We start from the raw sequence: 15,238 nt of genomic DNA, 5'->3' as shown, positions 1-15,238 counted from the left end.
TTGTCAAGGTTAGTCTTGGGGAATTAGCTTTTCTAAGCTGCTTATGTGCATCTTCATTAGGCTCCCTCCCTTTTTGTTACCTCCTTTCACAGAAGAAGAGCCCTAAATTCTCTAGTCTACATCTTTCATCCTAACGCAGTCTTGTAGCTCTTCCTAGAACCATTCCAGAGTCTGGATATCACCCTAGTGTATTGGCGACCAACATACATACGAACATATGAATTAGGAGCAGGAGGAGGCCACTCGGCCCCTCGAGCCTGCTCCGCCATTCAATAGGATCAAGGCTGATCTGAATGTAACCTCAACCACACATTCCTGCCTATCCCCAATAACCTTTCACCCCCTTGCTTATCAAGAAACTAACTACCACTGCCTTAAAAATATTCAGACTCTCCTTCCACCACTTTTTGGGGAAGGGAGTTCCAAAGACTCGTGACCCTCTTGAGAGAAAAATAATTCTTCTCATCTCTGTCTCAAATGCGTGACCCCTTATTTTTAAACAGTGACCCCTAGTTCTAGATTCTCCCACAACAGGAAACATCCTTTCCACATCCACCCTGTTAAGACCCCTCAGGATCTTATATGTTTCAATCAAGTCATCTCTTACTCTTCTGAACTCCAGCGGATACAAGACTAACCTGTCCACCGTTTCCTCATAAGACAACCCGCCCATTCCAGGTATTATTCTAGTAAACCTTCTCTGAACTATTTCCAATGCATTTGCACTCTTCCCTAAACAAGGAAGCCAATACTATACACAATACTCCACATGTGGTCTCACCAAGGCCCTGCATAGCTGAAGCATAACCTCCCTACTTTTGTATTCAATTCCCCTCGCAATAAATAATATTTTATTAGCTTTCTTAATTACTTGCTATACCTGCATTCTAACCTTTTGTGATTCATGCACTAGGACACCCAAATCCCTCTGAATCTCAGAGCTCTGCAATCTCTCACCATTTAGATAATCTCCTTTTTCATTCTTCCTGCCAAAATGAACAATTTTACATTTTCCCATATTATACTCCATTTGCCAGATTTTTGCCACTCACCTAACCTATCTCTATCCTTTTGTGCCTCCTTACAGGAGTACTCTTCACCACTTACTTTCCTACCTATCTTTGTGTCATTAGAAAATTTAGCAACCATACCTTCGGTCCCTTCATCCAAATCATTTATATAAATTGTAAAGAGTTGAGGCCCCAGCACTGATCCCTGTGGCACACCACTGGTTACATCTTGCCAGCCAGAAAATGACTCATTTATGCCTACTCTCTGCTTCCTGTTAGCCAGCCAATCTTCTGTCCATGCCAATATGTTACCCCCTATACCATGAGCTTTTATTTTCTGCAATAACCTTTGATGTGATCAAATGCCTTCTGAAAATCTAAGTACAGTACATCCACTGGTTCCCCTTTATCCTCAACACATGTTACTTCCTCAAATAACTCCAATAAGTGACTTCCCAGAGCTGACCTCTCAACCTTTTCTATCGTGACTGATTGGATTGTTAACTTTCCGTCGGGTACTTGTGACTGGGGTGACAACTGGTAACCATGGAACCAGAACGAGAATTGAAGAATTCTTTAGTGTAACCCGGTAGAGAAATGCTAATTGGAACCTTTGAAGTTCAGGGCATCATTGTTAATATATGATTTATATCAGTTAATTTCCTCCATTTGTAACTTTATGAGATGTGCAAACTTGTATAACTGGTGGTCATTTTATTAGTTTAGCCCAAATGCCTCATCAAAACTCCAAAACACAACATCCAGCACTGAAACAACAGCCATGAGAAACGGGGCGGGTAATGGTTGTTTAAAACATTGCTGCTCTGAGTGCAAGCAGTGAGTGTGAGGAGGCAGTTATACCGCTGAGTCCCATGACTGGAAACCACATTATATCAAGTACTAGTGCCAAGAATCAGAGACAAGTCTTATTGTTTGGACTAAAGAAATCTCAAATATCAAACAAAACAAAAAGGCAGAGAATATTTTATTTAACAGGAAAAAGTTACACAGTTTTTGAATTTTGGATTTTACAGATACTCCCTAATTTTCGAATCCTAATTCTGTAGTGTTTCATTTCCAGGTTTATCCCCCCAGAATTTTGTTTCCTGCTTATCTCCAATCACCCTCATTGTGGGGGTTTTTGATACTTTGAAATACACATTTATGCTGGGCCTCTCATTTCTTCCTGTTTCAGGACAATATAAGTTGGGTGTCTCCGTCTGGCTGCCAGGTTGAAGGGCAAATTAATAGAATAAATAAATAAAGAAGGCAAACAGTGTCACGTATTGGCAGATAATATGCTCCAGCTCATGAAGCATTATCCACGGGTGGGGGAGGAGCTAATCCTGAACACGATGGAGCGTGGGCTGGTTTAAGTTGTCATTTCAAAATGTTTTAATTCCTGGTCCAATATGTAGAAATTATTAACAAAAACAGAAACAGAAATACCTGGAAAAACTCAGCAGGTCTGGCAGCATCGGCGGAGAGGAGCACAGTTAACGTTTCGAGTCCTCATGACCCTTCAACAGAACTAAATAAAATTAGGAAAGGGGTGAAATATAAGCTGGTTTAAGGAGCGGGGGGGTGGTTTTGTTGGGACAAGCAGCCAGTGATAGGTGGAGATAACCAAAAGATGTCACAGACAAAAGGACAAAGAGGTGTTGAAAGTGGTGATATTATCTAAGGAATGTGCTAATTAAGAGTATAAGATGGGACAGATAAGGTACAGATAGCTCTAGTGGGGGTGGGGGAATACTAAAAGGTAAAAATAAACAATGGTGGAAATACATTTAAAAATAATGGAAATAGGTGGGAAAAGAAAAAATCTATATAAATTATTGGAAAAAACAAAAATGAGGGGGAAGAAATGGGAAGGGGGTGAGGATGGAGGAGAGAGTTCATGATCTAAAATTGTTGAACTCAACATTCAGTCCGGAAGGCTGTAAAGTGCCTAGTCGGAAGATGAGGTGCTGTTCCTCCAGTTTGCGTTGGGCTTCACTGGAACGATGCAGCAGGCCAAGGGCCAAGGACGGACATGTGGGCATGAGAGCAGGGTGGAGTGTTAAAATGGCAAGCGACAGGGAGGTCTGGGTCATGCTTGCGGACAGACCGAAGATGTAGAAATTATTCTTTCTTTTGCATTGAGTTATTTCTTCAACCAGATGGTAAACACAAAGCTGATTGTTAGTTGATGTGTTTCAACTCCCTGTTGGCACATGCACAGAGAGGACAGCACATGGGCTAGAGGGAGGAGATTCCGGAGAAATAAGGATTGACATCGCGCCCGGTTTTAGTCTCTTTGTAATTTGAATTTGGTGTAATTTAACTTTGTAAGTGTGTGATTTCTCTGCATTTTAAATAAGAACCTGCTGATGAAACTTGTTATTGATGGTTTAGTTAGGAAAAAGCCCTGATTTTAAATATTCACCCCCAAACTTTTGGCACTGCCCCTTCGTCTGAAGCTGCCCTGACGGGAATCAATAAGAGGGTTTTTCCCCCCCCCTTGTTTTGCAAGTTTAGCAGATGATGTTGTGTAGTTTCAACATTTAGGAACATACAGGTCTAGAATGGATAACTTTGGTTCATCCGGTTCGGCCCAGAGTTAAATAAATATCTTCCGATTATTTTACAGGCATTTTACAGCCTTCTGGACTTAACATTGAGTTCAACAACTCCAGACCATGAACTCTCTCCTCCATCCTCACTCCCTTTTTATAATCCCTTTTGATTCTACATTCATTTTTATTTTTTATCCACTTATTTTTATTCATTTATCTGTGGTTTTATCCCCCTTTTTATCTTCCTTCTATCCCATTTTCTATCCTTTTTTACCCCACCACAGCCCCATCCCCCACAGGACCATCTGTTACTTGTTCCGTGTTGTTCTTTCACACAATGTTACCCTCGTTCTGCTTTAATTACATTCTGCTTTCTTACCTTTATGCCACTATCAGAACCTTTTTAGCCCTCACCATTACTATTAACACTCCCTTTGTCCTTTAGTTCATGGCATCTTTACCAATCCCTTTGTCCCCACCTATCACTGGCTTTCTATCCAGCGCCACCTGCCCCACCCCCACTTAAACAGTATAAATTTCATCACCTTTCCACTTCTCTTCAGCTCTGAAGAAGAGTCGTACGGACTCGAAATGTTAACTCCGTTTCTCTCTCCACAGATGCTGCCAGACTTGCTGAGTTTTTCCAGAGTTTTCTGTTTTGGTTTCAGATTTCCAGCATCCCCAGTATTTTGCTTTTATCTTAAATAGACAGAATATTGCCTGGATCCCCACTAGTGCAATAAGGATGTCTTTCAGAGTTGGTGGTTTACAGCATGTTGGGGGAGGGTACAGAGTAGTTTGTATATTCCTTCAAGTCCTATTCATACTGAGGATGCTTGGTCTATTTAGAAGGTGAACATGTTCACAAAACATTTCATTCTCCAGTACTTGCAACCCATGGGCTGGTTCCTCCATGCCCCTGGCAGGCATGCTTCCCATTGGGGGGCGGTGTTGGGGTGCACATAAAATGGAATGGGTCACCACCTTCCCCACCCCCCCCACCCCACCCCACCCTGGAGCTCACCCACATAATATGGGGTGAGGGAGGGGCAGGGGGGCACTGAAGGTGGCAGCCCACCTGCCCTATTAAAACTAGCAATGAAGCGATAATTAGGCTTGGTAACAATTGACCTGAATCACACGCTGCCTACGCCAGAATACACTTGGTGTGGGCAGCAGGGTGGGAGTGGGAAGCCTGGTTTTTAACCTGAAATGGTGAAAGGGTGGGAAGGAAAGGGGGGGTCGCTCTTCGGGGGCTGCCCTTTGCCAATCGCAGGGCACCACCCCCCCCCCTCCACCTTAGACCGAACCTCCCCTTCGTTCCTACCCACTGCCTCTCTCAAACCCACCCTCTCCCCACCACTGCCCATGTCCCTAACGCTCCCAAACCTTCCCAGCCCAAGACTCTGGACTTACCTTCTCTAGGGCCCCTAGACCTTGGGCTCCACTCCTCACCTGCCCTCCTGGCACTGCCGGGATTGATGGAGCTGACAGCCAATCCGATTGTCTAGCAGCTCCAGAGGGCGGGACTTCTGCCCCAATGAGGGATGGATGTCCCACTCAGTCGTGGTTAATGAGCTCCTCAGCGCTTTATTGCTGCTCGGCGTGTTTTTGGTGGGTTTCAGGTCGATGTGGTTCTGGGGGGTACATGCCCTCCACCCCCTCCCATATTATTCAGCCCCATATCTTGATAAGTTTGAATAAAAATTCACTCCACAGGGAAAATGTATCCTCAGATGGATTCCCTCCAGCACCCACATTTTTGACGGCTCTGAATTGCCGTGACTGTGTTTGAAATTCGGCAAGCCTGAAATTATGAATAACTCTATCCTTTTGAAAGAAGGAATATGATAGTCTGGATGTTTGGAAAAAGAAATGAATGTTTACATGATATTCCTTCCTTCTGCAAGTTCTCCACTGTGGAACCAAATCCCAATCTGGACCAGGGAAGCATTTGGATTTACCAAGAAGGATGACGGGGAATTCTGGTAGGATATTTCAGTCTATCGACTTGTACGTTTGCTGTATATTCAGTTGGCAGATAATGCAAGAAAGTGGCACTGAGGTCGATGATCCATCCATGATCTAATTGAATGGTGGAGCAGGCTGAATGGGCCAAATGGCCTCCTCCTGTTCCTATGTTCCAGCTGGTCCTGTCACAGCGCTGTCTTATTTCACAGGATGAAGTTCGATGACTTCTGTAAAAAGTTTGCAACTGTCACCGTTTTGACTCTGGGGCCTGACTTTGATGGTGATGGAGGTGCAGGTAAGGACAGGAATTTTATTATGGGATTTATTAAGGGATGTTACCCATCTTCTGTTGGTGGAGGGAGCTGCTACTCCAATTTAAAAATAAGTTAAGAAAATAAAATAAAAATCAGCTTTTGGGCTGTTAAGACCAATCAAGAAATCCACCAACATGAGGAGGGGGGAGGGAGAACAGACAACAATCGAGTTCTGAGCTTTAATCCAGACCAAACACTAGTTGAGTTGAATCAGGGATAAAAATCACCATAATACTGACAGAAATGAATCGTATATAAATGTGTTTTGCTGCACATAATCGGTACAGTGCCCATTGCCAGATATCTCTCAGTGCATCAGGAGAGGCAGCGGCCTGGTAGGGAGAGGTTTAGGAGGTATGTAGTTTACAGAACAAGCCAGGTAGCAGATTAGTCATGACGGTGTGTCTGCCATCTGGGCATGATGCAAAAGCAAGTCATGATCAGCTTGGCATTACGACTCAGTGTAGGGCACTAGAGCACTCAATAATGTTCATTGAGTTATTACTTAACATAAAAGAATACAACCTTATTTAATAATATGGATACATTTGAAGCTTCAAATATTTACTTAAGTCTGGATTTACAGGACAATTAACAAAATATAAGCAGAATTTCTGCTTATCCATCATTTCATAAAATGTCAGCTTATATTTCATGCTTAAACCCTCACTGGGCCCCTCATGATTACCGAAGTATTTCAAATGTTCAGTGCGGCCATCCACCCTCTAATCCACCCCTCCCCCATCAACTATTTCCCACACTACCAGGCAAGTCTTCCAAAAATAATTTTAGCTTCAGGCCTTTTAAAAATGACTTTACTTCTTGCTGTTTTGTGCTGGAGAAATTCCCCTTTCCTCATACCCCTGAGAGTTCACTCTTTCCCACACTATGGGCAGCATTTTATGCATTCCTGCTGGTTGTGTTCTCAGTGGGGGCAGGTGCTCACCCCACTACTTTCCCGCTCACCCACATAATACGCGGGGTGGGCGGGCGATGGCAAGCCCACCATATTTAAATAATTAATCAAGGGTCAATTGGGCTCGTTAACAAGCCGATTGACCCGATAATACACGGCCCACACCATAAAACGCTTGACAGGGGCAGTCCGGCAGGAGTGGGTAGCCTGATTTTTAAAGGGCGGGAAGGAAGGATGGGGGTTCCATCTTTGGGAGCTGCCCTTTGCGGATCAGGGGGGTGGTCCCCTAAGTTAAAATGCCCCCTTTCTTCTGCCTGCTCCATTAAACAGACCACCCCCACAACCCCACTCCCTCCAACCTGCCGAAACTCTTCCTGCCCCAAGACTCCGGACCTACCTGTCTCCGGGGTCAATGCCGCCTTCATTCTGGCTGTGGCCTCAGCTGTGCCCACCAATGCGCTCTTGGCACTGCCAGGACTGATGGAGCGACCGGCCAATTGGATTGGCCGGCAGCCCCTGCGGGTGAGACCTCCTCCCAAGTGAGGGGCAGAAGTCCCACACTCCCCTAATTTAGCCTGCTCACAGCCGTTATGGCTGTGGGGTGGGCTGGTGGTTAGCGGGTTGGCTCCACTCTGCTTCCGGGGCGGGGGTGGGGGTGGGGGGGGGGGTGGTGCGGGTGTGTGTGTGTGTGTGTGTGGTGGGGGGGTTGGGGGGGGTGGGGGATGTGGGGGTGGGGGTGGGGGGGTGGTGGTGCGGGTGTGTGTGTGTGTGGTGGGGGGGGGTTGGGGGGGGTGGGGGATGTGGGGGTGGTGGTGGGGGTGGGGGTGGGGGGGGGTTGGGGGGGGTGGGGGATGTGGGGGTGGTGGTGGGGGTGGGGGTGGGGGGGTGGTGGTGCGGGTGTGTGTGTGTGGTGGGGGGGTGGTGGTGGGGGTGGGGGGGGGTTGGGGGGGGTGGGGGATGTGGGGGTGGGGGTGGGGGGGGGGTGGGGGGGGGTTGGGGGGGGTGGGGGATGTGGGGGTGGTGGTGGGGGTGGGGGTGGGGGGGTGGTGGTGGGGGTGGGGGTGGGGGGGTGGTGTGGGGGTGGGGGTGGGGGGGTGGTGGTGGGGGTGGGGGTGGGGGGGTGGTGGTGGGGGTGGGGGTGGGGGGGTGGTGGTGGGGGTGGGGGTGGGGGGGTGGTGGTGGGGGTGGGGGTGGGGGGGTGGTGGTGCGGGTGTGTGTGTGTGTGGTGGGGGGGGGTTGGGGGGGGTGGGGGGGTGGTGGTGGGGGTGGGGGTGGGGGTGGGGGGGGTGGTGGTGCGGGTGTGTGTGTGTGTGGTGGGGGGGGTTGGGGGGGGTGGGGGATGTGGGGGTGTGGTGGGGGTGGGGGTGGGGGGGTGGTGGTGCGGGTGTGTGTGTGTGTGGTGGGGGGGGTTGGGGGGGGTGGGGGATGTGGGGGTGGTGGTGGGGGTGGGGGTGGGGGGGGGGTGGTGGGGGGGGGTTGGGGGGGGTGGGGGATGTGGGGGTGGTGGTGGTGGTGGGGGTGGGGGTGGGGGGGTGGTGGTGGGGGTGGGGGTGGGGGGGTGGTGGTGGGGGTGGGGGTGGGGGGGTGGTGGTGGGGGTGGGGGTGGGGGGGTGAGCTATCTGTCCGTTTCCCCCCCCCCACCTCTCCCACTCTGTAATATTTGCCCTATGTGGTGGAATGTCACCATCTCTGCCAAGTGCTGAAACCAATTGAACTATCAGAGTAAAAATGAATATAACTGATTTTAAGGACCTATCAACTTTTCTCCTACTTTTCCCAGATGCTGGCACCTTGCAGGAGGTGAAGGGTCAGTGGGTAACTGGAATTAATGCAGGTGGATGCAGAAATAATATGATTAAGTATAGCTGCAACCCCCAGTATCCCATCACTATCATTGTCCCAGAAGCAGGTAAGAACCTTTTGTTCGAGTGTATCATTCCCCAAAATAAAAGGAAGTTGTTACATGTGTCACAAATTACAGTAGAAGGAAACCGAAAAGGGAATCAGATTGGGGGGTGTGTGTGTGTGAAAATAAGCTGTGCTAGAGCTTTGCCTTGCTTGGATACAAGAATATGTAGCAGGCAATTGGAGCAGAAGATCTTATGAACAAGCTAGGGGTGGGCGCCCTAATATTAACTATAAAAGGAAACTACATAAATACATGAAGATTATGCTGATGCGGTAAGGTGGTGGGTTGGAAAGAGGATTGAGTAGAGCATAAATGCCACATCGATCAGTTGAACCAGGTAGCCTGTAAATTGTATGTAAAGCTAAATGAAAACATTCCTGAAATAAAAAAAGTTGTAAAACAGAATAGGGAAATGAAGCCAGGCTGGACAGTAAAGACTTTTTGACAAGGGCCAGGTGATGGGATGGGTGCAGAAAGGATATTGAAGATTTCAAAGAAAAAAATAGGAGATTTAAGAATGATAAAAAAATAAAGAAATGGAACGTGAGGAAAGGACTTGACCAGTGTTGATCTCCTTGAGGCTGCGCAGAACAAAAATACATTCCTGCAACAATACACACACCAGAGGCTGCAAAACAGGTTAATGATTGTCAGAATTGAACTAGAGAACTTTGGAAAGCATACCCCTCTTTGCCATTTTCTGAGGCAAAGGCTGGTATAGGACTTGTAAAATACCAGAATACAATTAAATGGCTGATCCTATATTTTAAAAAATATATACTTTTATATAATGCCTTATCAAATCATCAACATATCTGAAAAGTGCTACACAGAGCAGTGCTTTGGAGCTTTCTGAGCTGGTACTTGCTAGGGTCATATTGAGTGACACTGCATCTTCTGGGAGGCATTGTTTAAGTGGCAAAGGGGCAATGACATTTTCAGCACCTGGAATGGAAGAGAGGGGCAAGTGTTAGCTTTTCGTATGAAGAAAGAACAGAGCGATATGAGTGGCAGCTGAAAGCAACCTGTCATGATAAGTGCCTATATGTTGGGTGAAATATAAGTAAGAAGGAAAAAGAAGTGAGAGAAAGGCCTGCACAATTTCTCCTCCAGCATTGCCACTCGCCACTGCCACGACTCTCTCTCTCTGTTTGTGATGGTCCAGAGAGCAAAGTGTGTGCTGCTGGCTTCAGTTTGAGCTACAATCACATTTCAAGGCCTAGGTGTTTTAAGTACAGTTTTTCATTCAGTGCTTTCTTACTTTGTCTCATAAGCAGAACTTAGACCTGTATATCTTGTAGATGCTGTGTGTCCTAGGATTGACAGTGACCCCAGCTGCAGTAACCTGTATACTAGAAATTACAGACTTACTCATTGGGTGGAATCGTCACAGATTTGCACTAAGTGCGGTAGAGGGTGGGAAAAAGGGTGTTCTACCCGCTGGCCGCAATGTGCTGTATTGTTCCATTCCCACCTCATCAACTACGCAGCCACAGGAAACACACTGTCCTGCCGGGCGGGCGGCCTCCAATTTGTCTGCCACGATGTTACCTCACCACTTCCTCACGCAGGGTGCCATATCGAAACTGCAGCTGTGTGCATACTTCTCAATTCCCGCAGCCCAGGACTGCTCCGATAAAGACATGGCCCCAAAATCCAAGAAGAGTGCAGCCCCCCTGATTCGGTGACACATCCCTGGAACACCTTCTGGACACCATGGAGGCCTACTGTGATGTCCTCCACCCCCGCTTTGGCTGCAGGAGGCCCATCAGCTTCACCACTCCGACTTGGGAGGTGATGGCAGTGGTGGTCAGTGCCAACGCTGCACACAAGAGGTTGGCCATCCAGTGCAGAAAGAGGATGAATGATCTCATCTGTGCCACTAGGGTAAGACAACCATTTTGTCATTCTAAACTCACACACTCACAAACCCATCACACATTCACTGGCATCTCACTCACTGCCAGCTCAAGGGACATCACCACTCACTCTCTCACACACACCCTCACATCTTCATCTGGCCTCATCTCCTCTGGAGACTGCGTCCTCAGCCCTCACCATCTTGAGACCACTTGCACAGATCAACATGTGCCCCCCACAAACACCCTGGAATAACCTCCTTCCCCAGTACAGCCCTCGCTTTGCAGCCTCTTCCCTTGCCTGAGGCCACTTCTCCCCCCCTTCCCCAAACAAGCCCTAGCCCTGCAGCAGCTGAAAAGCCACCCCGACTTGCAGCTGGTCTGGTAGGTAGAGATCTGCCCGTGAGCCCCCCTAAAAGTGCTGTGGTGCTGCCTGTGAAGCCTGGCGCTGATGACCATGGGTATTGTCTGAAGCAAGGGAGGCAAACAAACCTCGAGGTCCCGAGCAAAGTGCAGCTCACCAGGTGCACGTCACTTATGTACAGTTGTGAAACACGTCGGTGTGCAATCACGGCAATGTGCCTGGATGCTCCAGTATGGGAGGGGTGATTCCGGTGAGCAGGGCTCCTTGTGATATGCAGATGTATTGAAATGACATTCCCTACATGCAGTGATGGGAAGCGTGGCCTACAATTGCCGGGTGGAGCGGACGATCGCAAACTGGTTTCACAACAGCATGAAACTGATTTTTGGTCTTCCCACCATATTGTCCGCTCACACCCACCATGACGCCTGACGCCAATGGGGACAGAAAATTCCACCCAATGTTTTCAGTTTCCTTAATATGCCTGAAAACACAATGTTTACAGACTGAATTAACTGAAGAACTTATTTTGAGTGATTAAGGGTTAAGTAAAGTTAAGCAACATGGGAATTGTCCTGTAAGTCACTTCAGAGTGGTACCAGCAGGTACAGGATTTAAATGCAAAACTGGGGGGGGCGGTAATAGATACAATAAAAGTGCATCAAATGAATCTTGAATCCAGCATCTACTGGGAATATAAAAACATTCTTAAGAGCTGGGGATTCTACTGGTGATTAGCAACTAGTGACTAATCAATCCGACTGCTTCATCCTGTCATGTGTTGGCCTCTCCATCAATTGAAGTTCCAGGAACTACCTGCTCTGGAAAACTCTGTTCCAGCATTGTTTACACTGTCTTGTATTATGTGCTGCGCTGGGAACTACAATGATGTGCAAATCAAAACATTTTAAATACTTCCTATAAAATTTTGTGGTGGTGGGAACAATCTTAAATATGATGACAGTGGTTACATCTGTTTGCAATCCTCATAGAGGATGTATAGACCCCACTGTAACAGGATGACAGTGCCTTTGAGAGGTTTCTTTACCAATAATGATTTTATTTTTCTTCATGCTGAAAAATGTTAATTTATCTTTTTGTCCCAATTGCTTTCTTGTTACTCTGAAATGTGCTTGGTTTCCTCAGTTGCTCCCAGGACACCTGCTCTGTTAAATGAACAGAAATGCTAACAGACTGTTTCTTGGCATGTGCTGTCTGCCACTCCATAGATGATCTTTCAAGCAGCGATGAAGACCATGCAGATGAGGTATGCTCTGTTCTGATATCTTTAATTCAGAATTATCAAAGGATGGACAGGAAGCTTGACATCTCAATGAATCCTATTGGGATCCAAATCTACAAGGTAAGCTGAGAATTTGTTACTTGCTGACAAAGAAGCCACATTACTTTTCTGAGCAAATCTATTCAGTGATGATTCCTTGTTCAGGTGCCTTTCTTGATTGAGAAAAAAAAATGACGTTTGAAAATATTTTTCCTTCTAATTCCTCCCACAAGAGAATTTCAATCTATATAGCATCTTACCGTGTCACTCAGGACATCAAAAACTCCTTCAGACCCAATGAACCACTTGCAGTGAATTGCTATTACTAAATGTGGCCTTGACTCCTGCTGTGTAATGTTCGAGCAATGCCAACCACTCTTTAATTACTCTACCATGAGTGAGCCTGCACAATAAGTGCCATCAGATTCACCCCCGGAGGGTCATCACAATTTATTAGTTGTCAATAGTGACTGCAAATCAAACCTGGCAAATTCCAATCTGACTTTCACACCATCTAAAGAATGTATTGATTTTCTCCTTCTACTTTCCCTGGTAGCATCTGTTAGCTGTGTTGTGTTTTGTTCTGTTCACAAGAATGTCCAATACAAAGAAAAAAACTTTAGCTGAACTGGAATTGTTATTTCCTCTTTCTTTCTAACAGTCTTACGATCCACAGATGGTTCTAACTGCAGAGCATTTTACACGTCATAAAAGGGTTTTGGATTCAGGAGCCTATGTGGCTCAGAGAAGCATAAACCTCCGAAGCAAACTTACCCAAGGACACTATGTAATCATTCCAAGTACCTTTGCACCAGACACTGATGGAGCATTTATGCTACGCATATTCACTGACACTCCAATTCAGTTTCATCAGGGATTCAATCTTGTAACAGAAGGAATAGATTGAGCTTCAATAGCATCTGTGAAGCTTTTCCAGCACAGCACTAACAGGAAGAGGAAGGGAGATTCTGCTGATGAGTGATACAGCCAACAACAGGGGTTCAAACAGTCTGATGTGTGTATATGGTACAAGTACATAGAGGGATTGAACAATTTTATGCATGTGTCAAGTACAGTTGTATACAGGAGGTGCAACAACAGAATGAGATGTCATTAACAGGAGCCTTAAATTTTGCATTTAGTTTTCAACCATCTCATTGATCCTTTCTTCCCAAGAACTCGATGTGATTGTTACATAAAAGTTGCATATAAGCTGCCTATAGATCAACACTGTCCTTAATTACACACTGATTTATTTTCCTATTTAGTGCTTTGGTGAGGACCTGTATTTTATTAAGAAAAACAACAAACGTTATTTTTACATTATGATCCTGATCAGAATCTAAGACTAGCTATTTTAATCTGTGGAGAGGTCACATTATTACATTTATAATCTTGCCCTGGAAAATTCCTGTTATAGCACTTGCCACAGCAAGTAGCAATTTTTGAGTTTAAGTTCTTGTGTCCTATTTAGAAATAGAAATTATTAACCTGTATTTAATATTAAAAGCTGTATTTAGTTTAGGCCTCTACTAGTTGTCTAATTAGTTCATCAGTCCACTTTGCCATCTAGATTGACCCGTGAGACTTATGTGACCCATTATTCTCATATGATCAATTAGAAAATTTAGTATTTTGGATCAACCTACTGTACCACTTTGTAGCCAGTCTCCCAACTCTCTCTGGATCTCCTGGCCCCACACATTCACCTGGGTTCAATCCTGAGATGCATTGTGGCTTCCACATTGTCAGCCTGTAGATTCCATCCCCAGTTATCTTCCCTTCACCCTTCTCTGACATCAACTGATCTGCACCCATGGGTTCCCTGCTTTCCTAGTAGTGTTAGTTACTGGCATCTCAGCGTCAGAATCCTTCCCTCCTCAGACTTCCACAATGTATAGGTGCTTTCTGGTCAGCAATGTCTCAGACAATTTAAACAGCTGCAAGTATCTACCAAATAGTCAATTATCTACCAAAGAAATGTCTTCAAAGTCTAGGGCCCTCTAAAAATTCCACTCTACCTAGATCTTGATTTGAATGCCTGACCATCTTCAAACAATCCCCTGCCTCATAGTTCACCCAAGTTTGAGTGCCTTCAATTTCTCACCTACAGTGCTTACTCCTCATCTCCCAGCCTGGACTCCTGGTCTCTGCCTCCTTCTTGCTATCAGTGTTTTGCAACAAGTCTTTAGCTCAGTCCTGGAATTGGACACTGTCTCTGAGGCCTCAGCCTAAACTGACTCATTTGGTGTTGGTCTACAAATGTAAATTTACATGGCTAGAGGAGGTTAATAGTCTTAACTACTCGGGTTACAGAATGTCACCATAGGTCCCAAATTCACGAATGGTGATAAAATATTATGCGGTTGGAGGTAGTATTTCCCAGTTCTAAGTCCTGTTTGTAATGCTATAGGAAGTATACTAGTTATTGCATTTGTGTTATTTACTGTTTAAACTATAATGTTTCACTGTCTAAGAATTTAATCCCAAAAGAAGATAATTCATGTTCCATTGAAACATTAAGGCAGAAGTGTACAAAATGCTCAACTTCTCAAAGTTTTGGAAATGGGTTAAGAAAGGTAGGGCTGGGGTCAATTCTTTTTTTATCAGTTTATCATGATTTATCTGAACTCAAAATCACAAAATACCAAACCCTTGTGATGTTGTCTTTGTGTTTAAAGTAGCATTTAAACAGTTAACCGAATTGCAAAAAGCATTTTTACAGTCATGTCAATAAAGATAGAATTACTTTTACATGATTCCGATATCCCTGTCTTCGTCTAATTGTATTCTTGGTACTTGTGTCATCTTTGCTGAGCTTTGATTAAACGACTACATTTTATTACTTGACCTCACAAACAGATGATAAAACATGTGCATTCCATATTCTGATTCTGAATGCATTTTCTTTTCCCAAAAAATATCTTTGCTAAAGAAAATTGCTTGAAGGGTTTTGGAGTTTGTTTGTGTTCATCAGTCTCCAGAAGTGAATTTTCACAATGGATGCCTAAAGCTGAGAAGCAATTCCTCACAGCCTAGATTGTCTCCACAAGGC

The 15,238-nt window shown here is 45.5% G+C and overlaps 1 protein-coding gene across 2 annotated transcripts; it reads left to right on the top strand.

Annotated features, from left to right (window-relative positions):
• Positions 1-2,374: 2,374 nt before the first annotated feature.
• On the top strand, positions 2,375-14,948 carry LOC144684147 (calpain clp-1-like). 2 transcript variants are annotated; one of them, XM_078547807.1, is made up of 7 exons: positions 2,375-2,415; positions 3,119-3,340; positions 5,479-5,556; positions 5,749-5,834; positions 8,550-8,678; positions 12,131-12,264; positions 12,860-14,948. In XM_078547807.1, the coding sequence occupies exons 4-7, from the start codon at positions 5,750-5,752 to the stop codon at positions 13,088-13,090; spliced, it is 579 nt and encodes a 192-aa protein (XP_078403933.1). In that variant the 5' UTR covers positions 2,375-2,415; positions 3,119-3,340; positions 5,479-5,556; position 5,749; the 3' UTR covers positions 13,091-14,948. The 2 variants fall into 2 exon arrangements, with proteins under 2 accessions (XP_078403933.1, XP_078403932.1); XM_078547806.1 differs by having other exon boundaries at positions 12,845-14,948.
• Positions 14,949-15,238: the final 290 nt, after the last annotated feature.

Source organism: Cetorhinus maximus, chromosome 9 (assembly GCF_964194155.1).
Source record: "Cetorhinus maximus chromosome 9, sCetMax3.hap1.1, whole genome shotgun sequence".
Taxonomy (NCBI): Eukaryota; Metazoa; Chordata; class Chondrichthyes; order Lamniformes; family Cetorhinidae; genus Cetorhinus; species Cetorhinus maximus.
The sequence above is the reverse complement of the archived record's forward strand: the minus strand, read 5'-3'. Positions and strand labels throughout refer to the sequence as shown.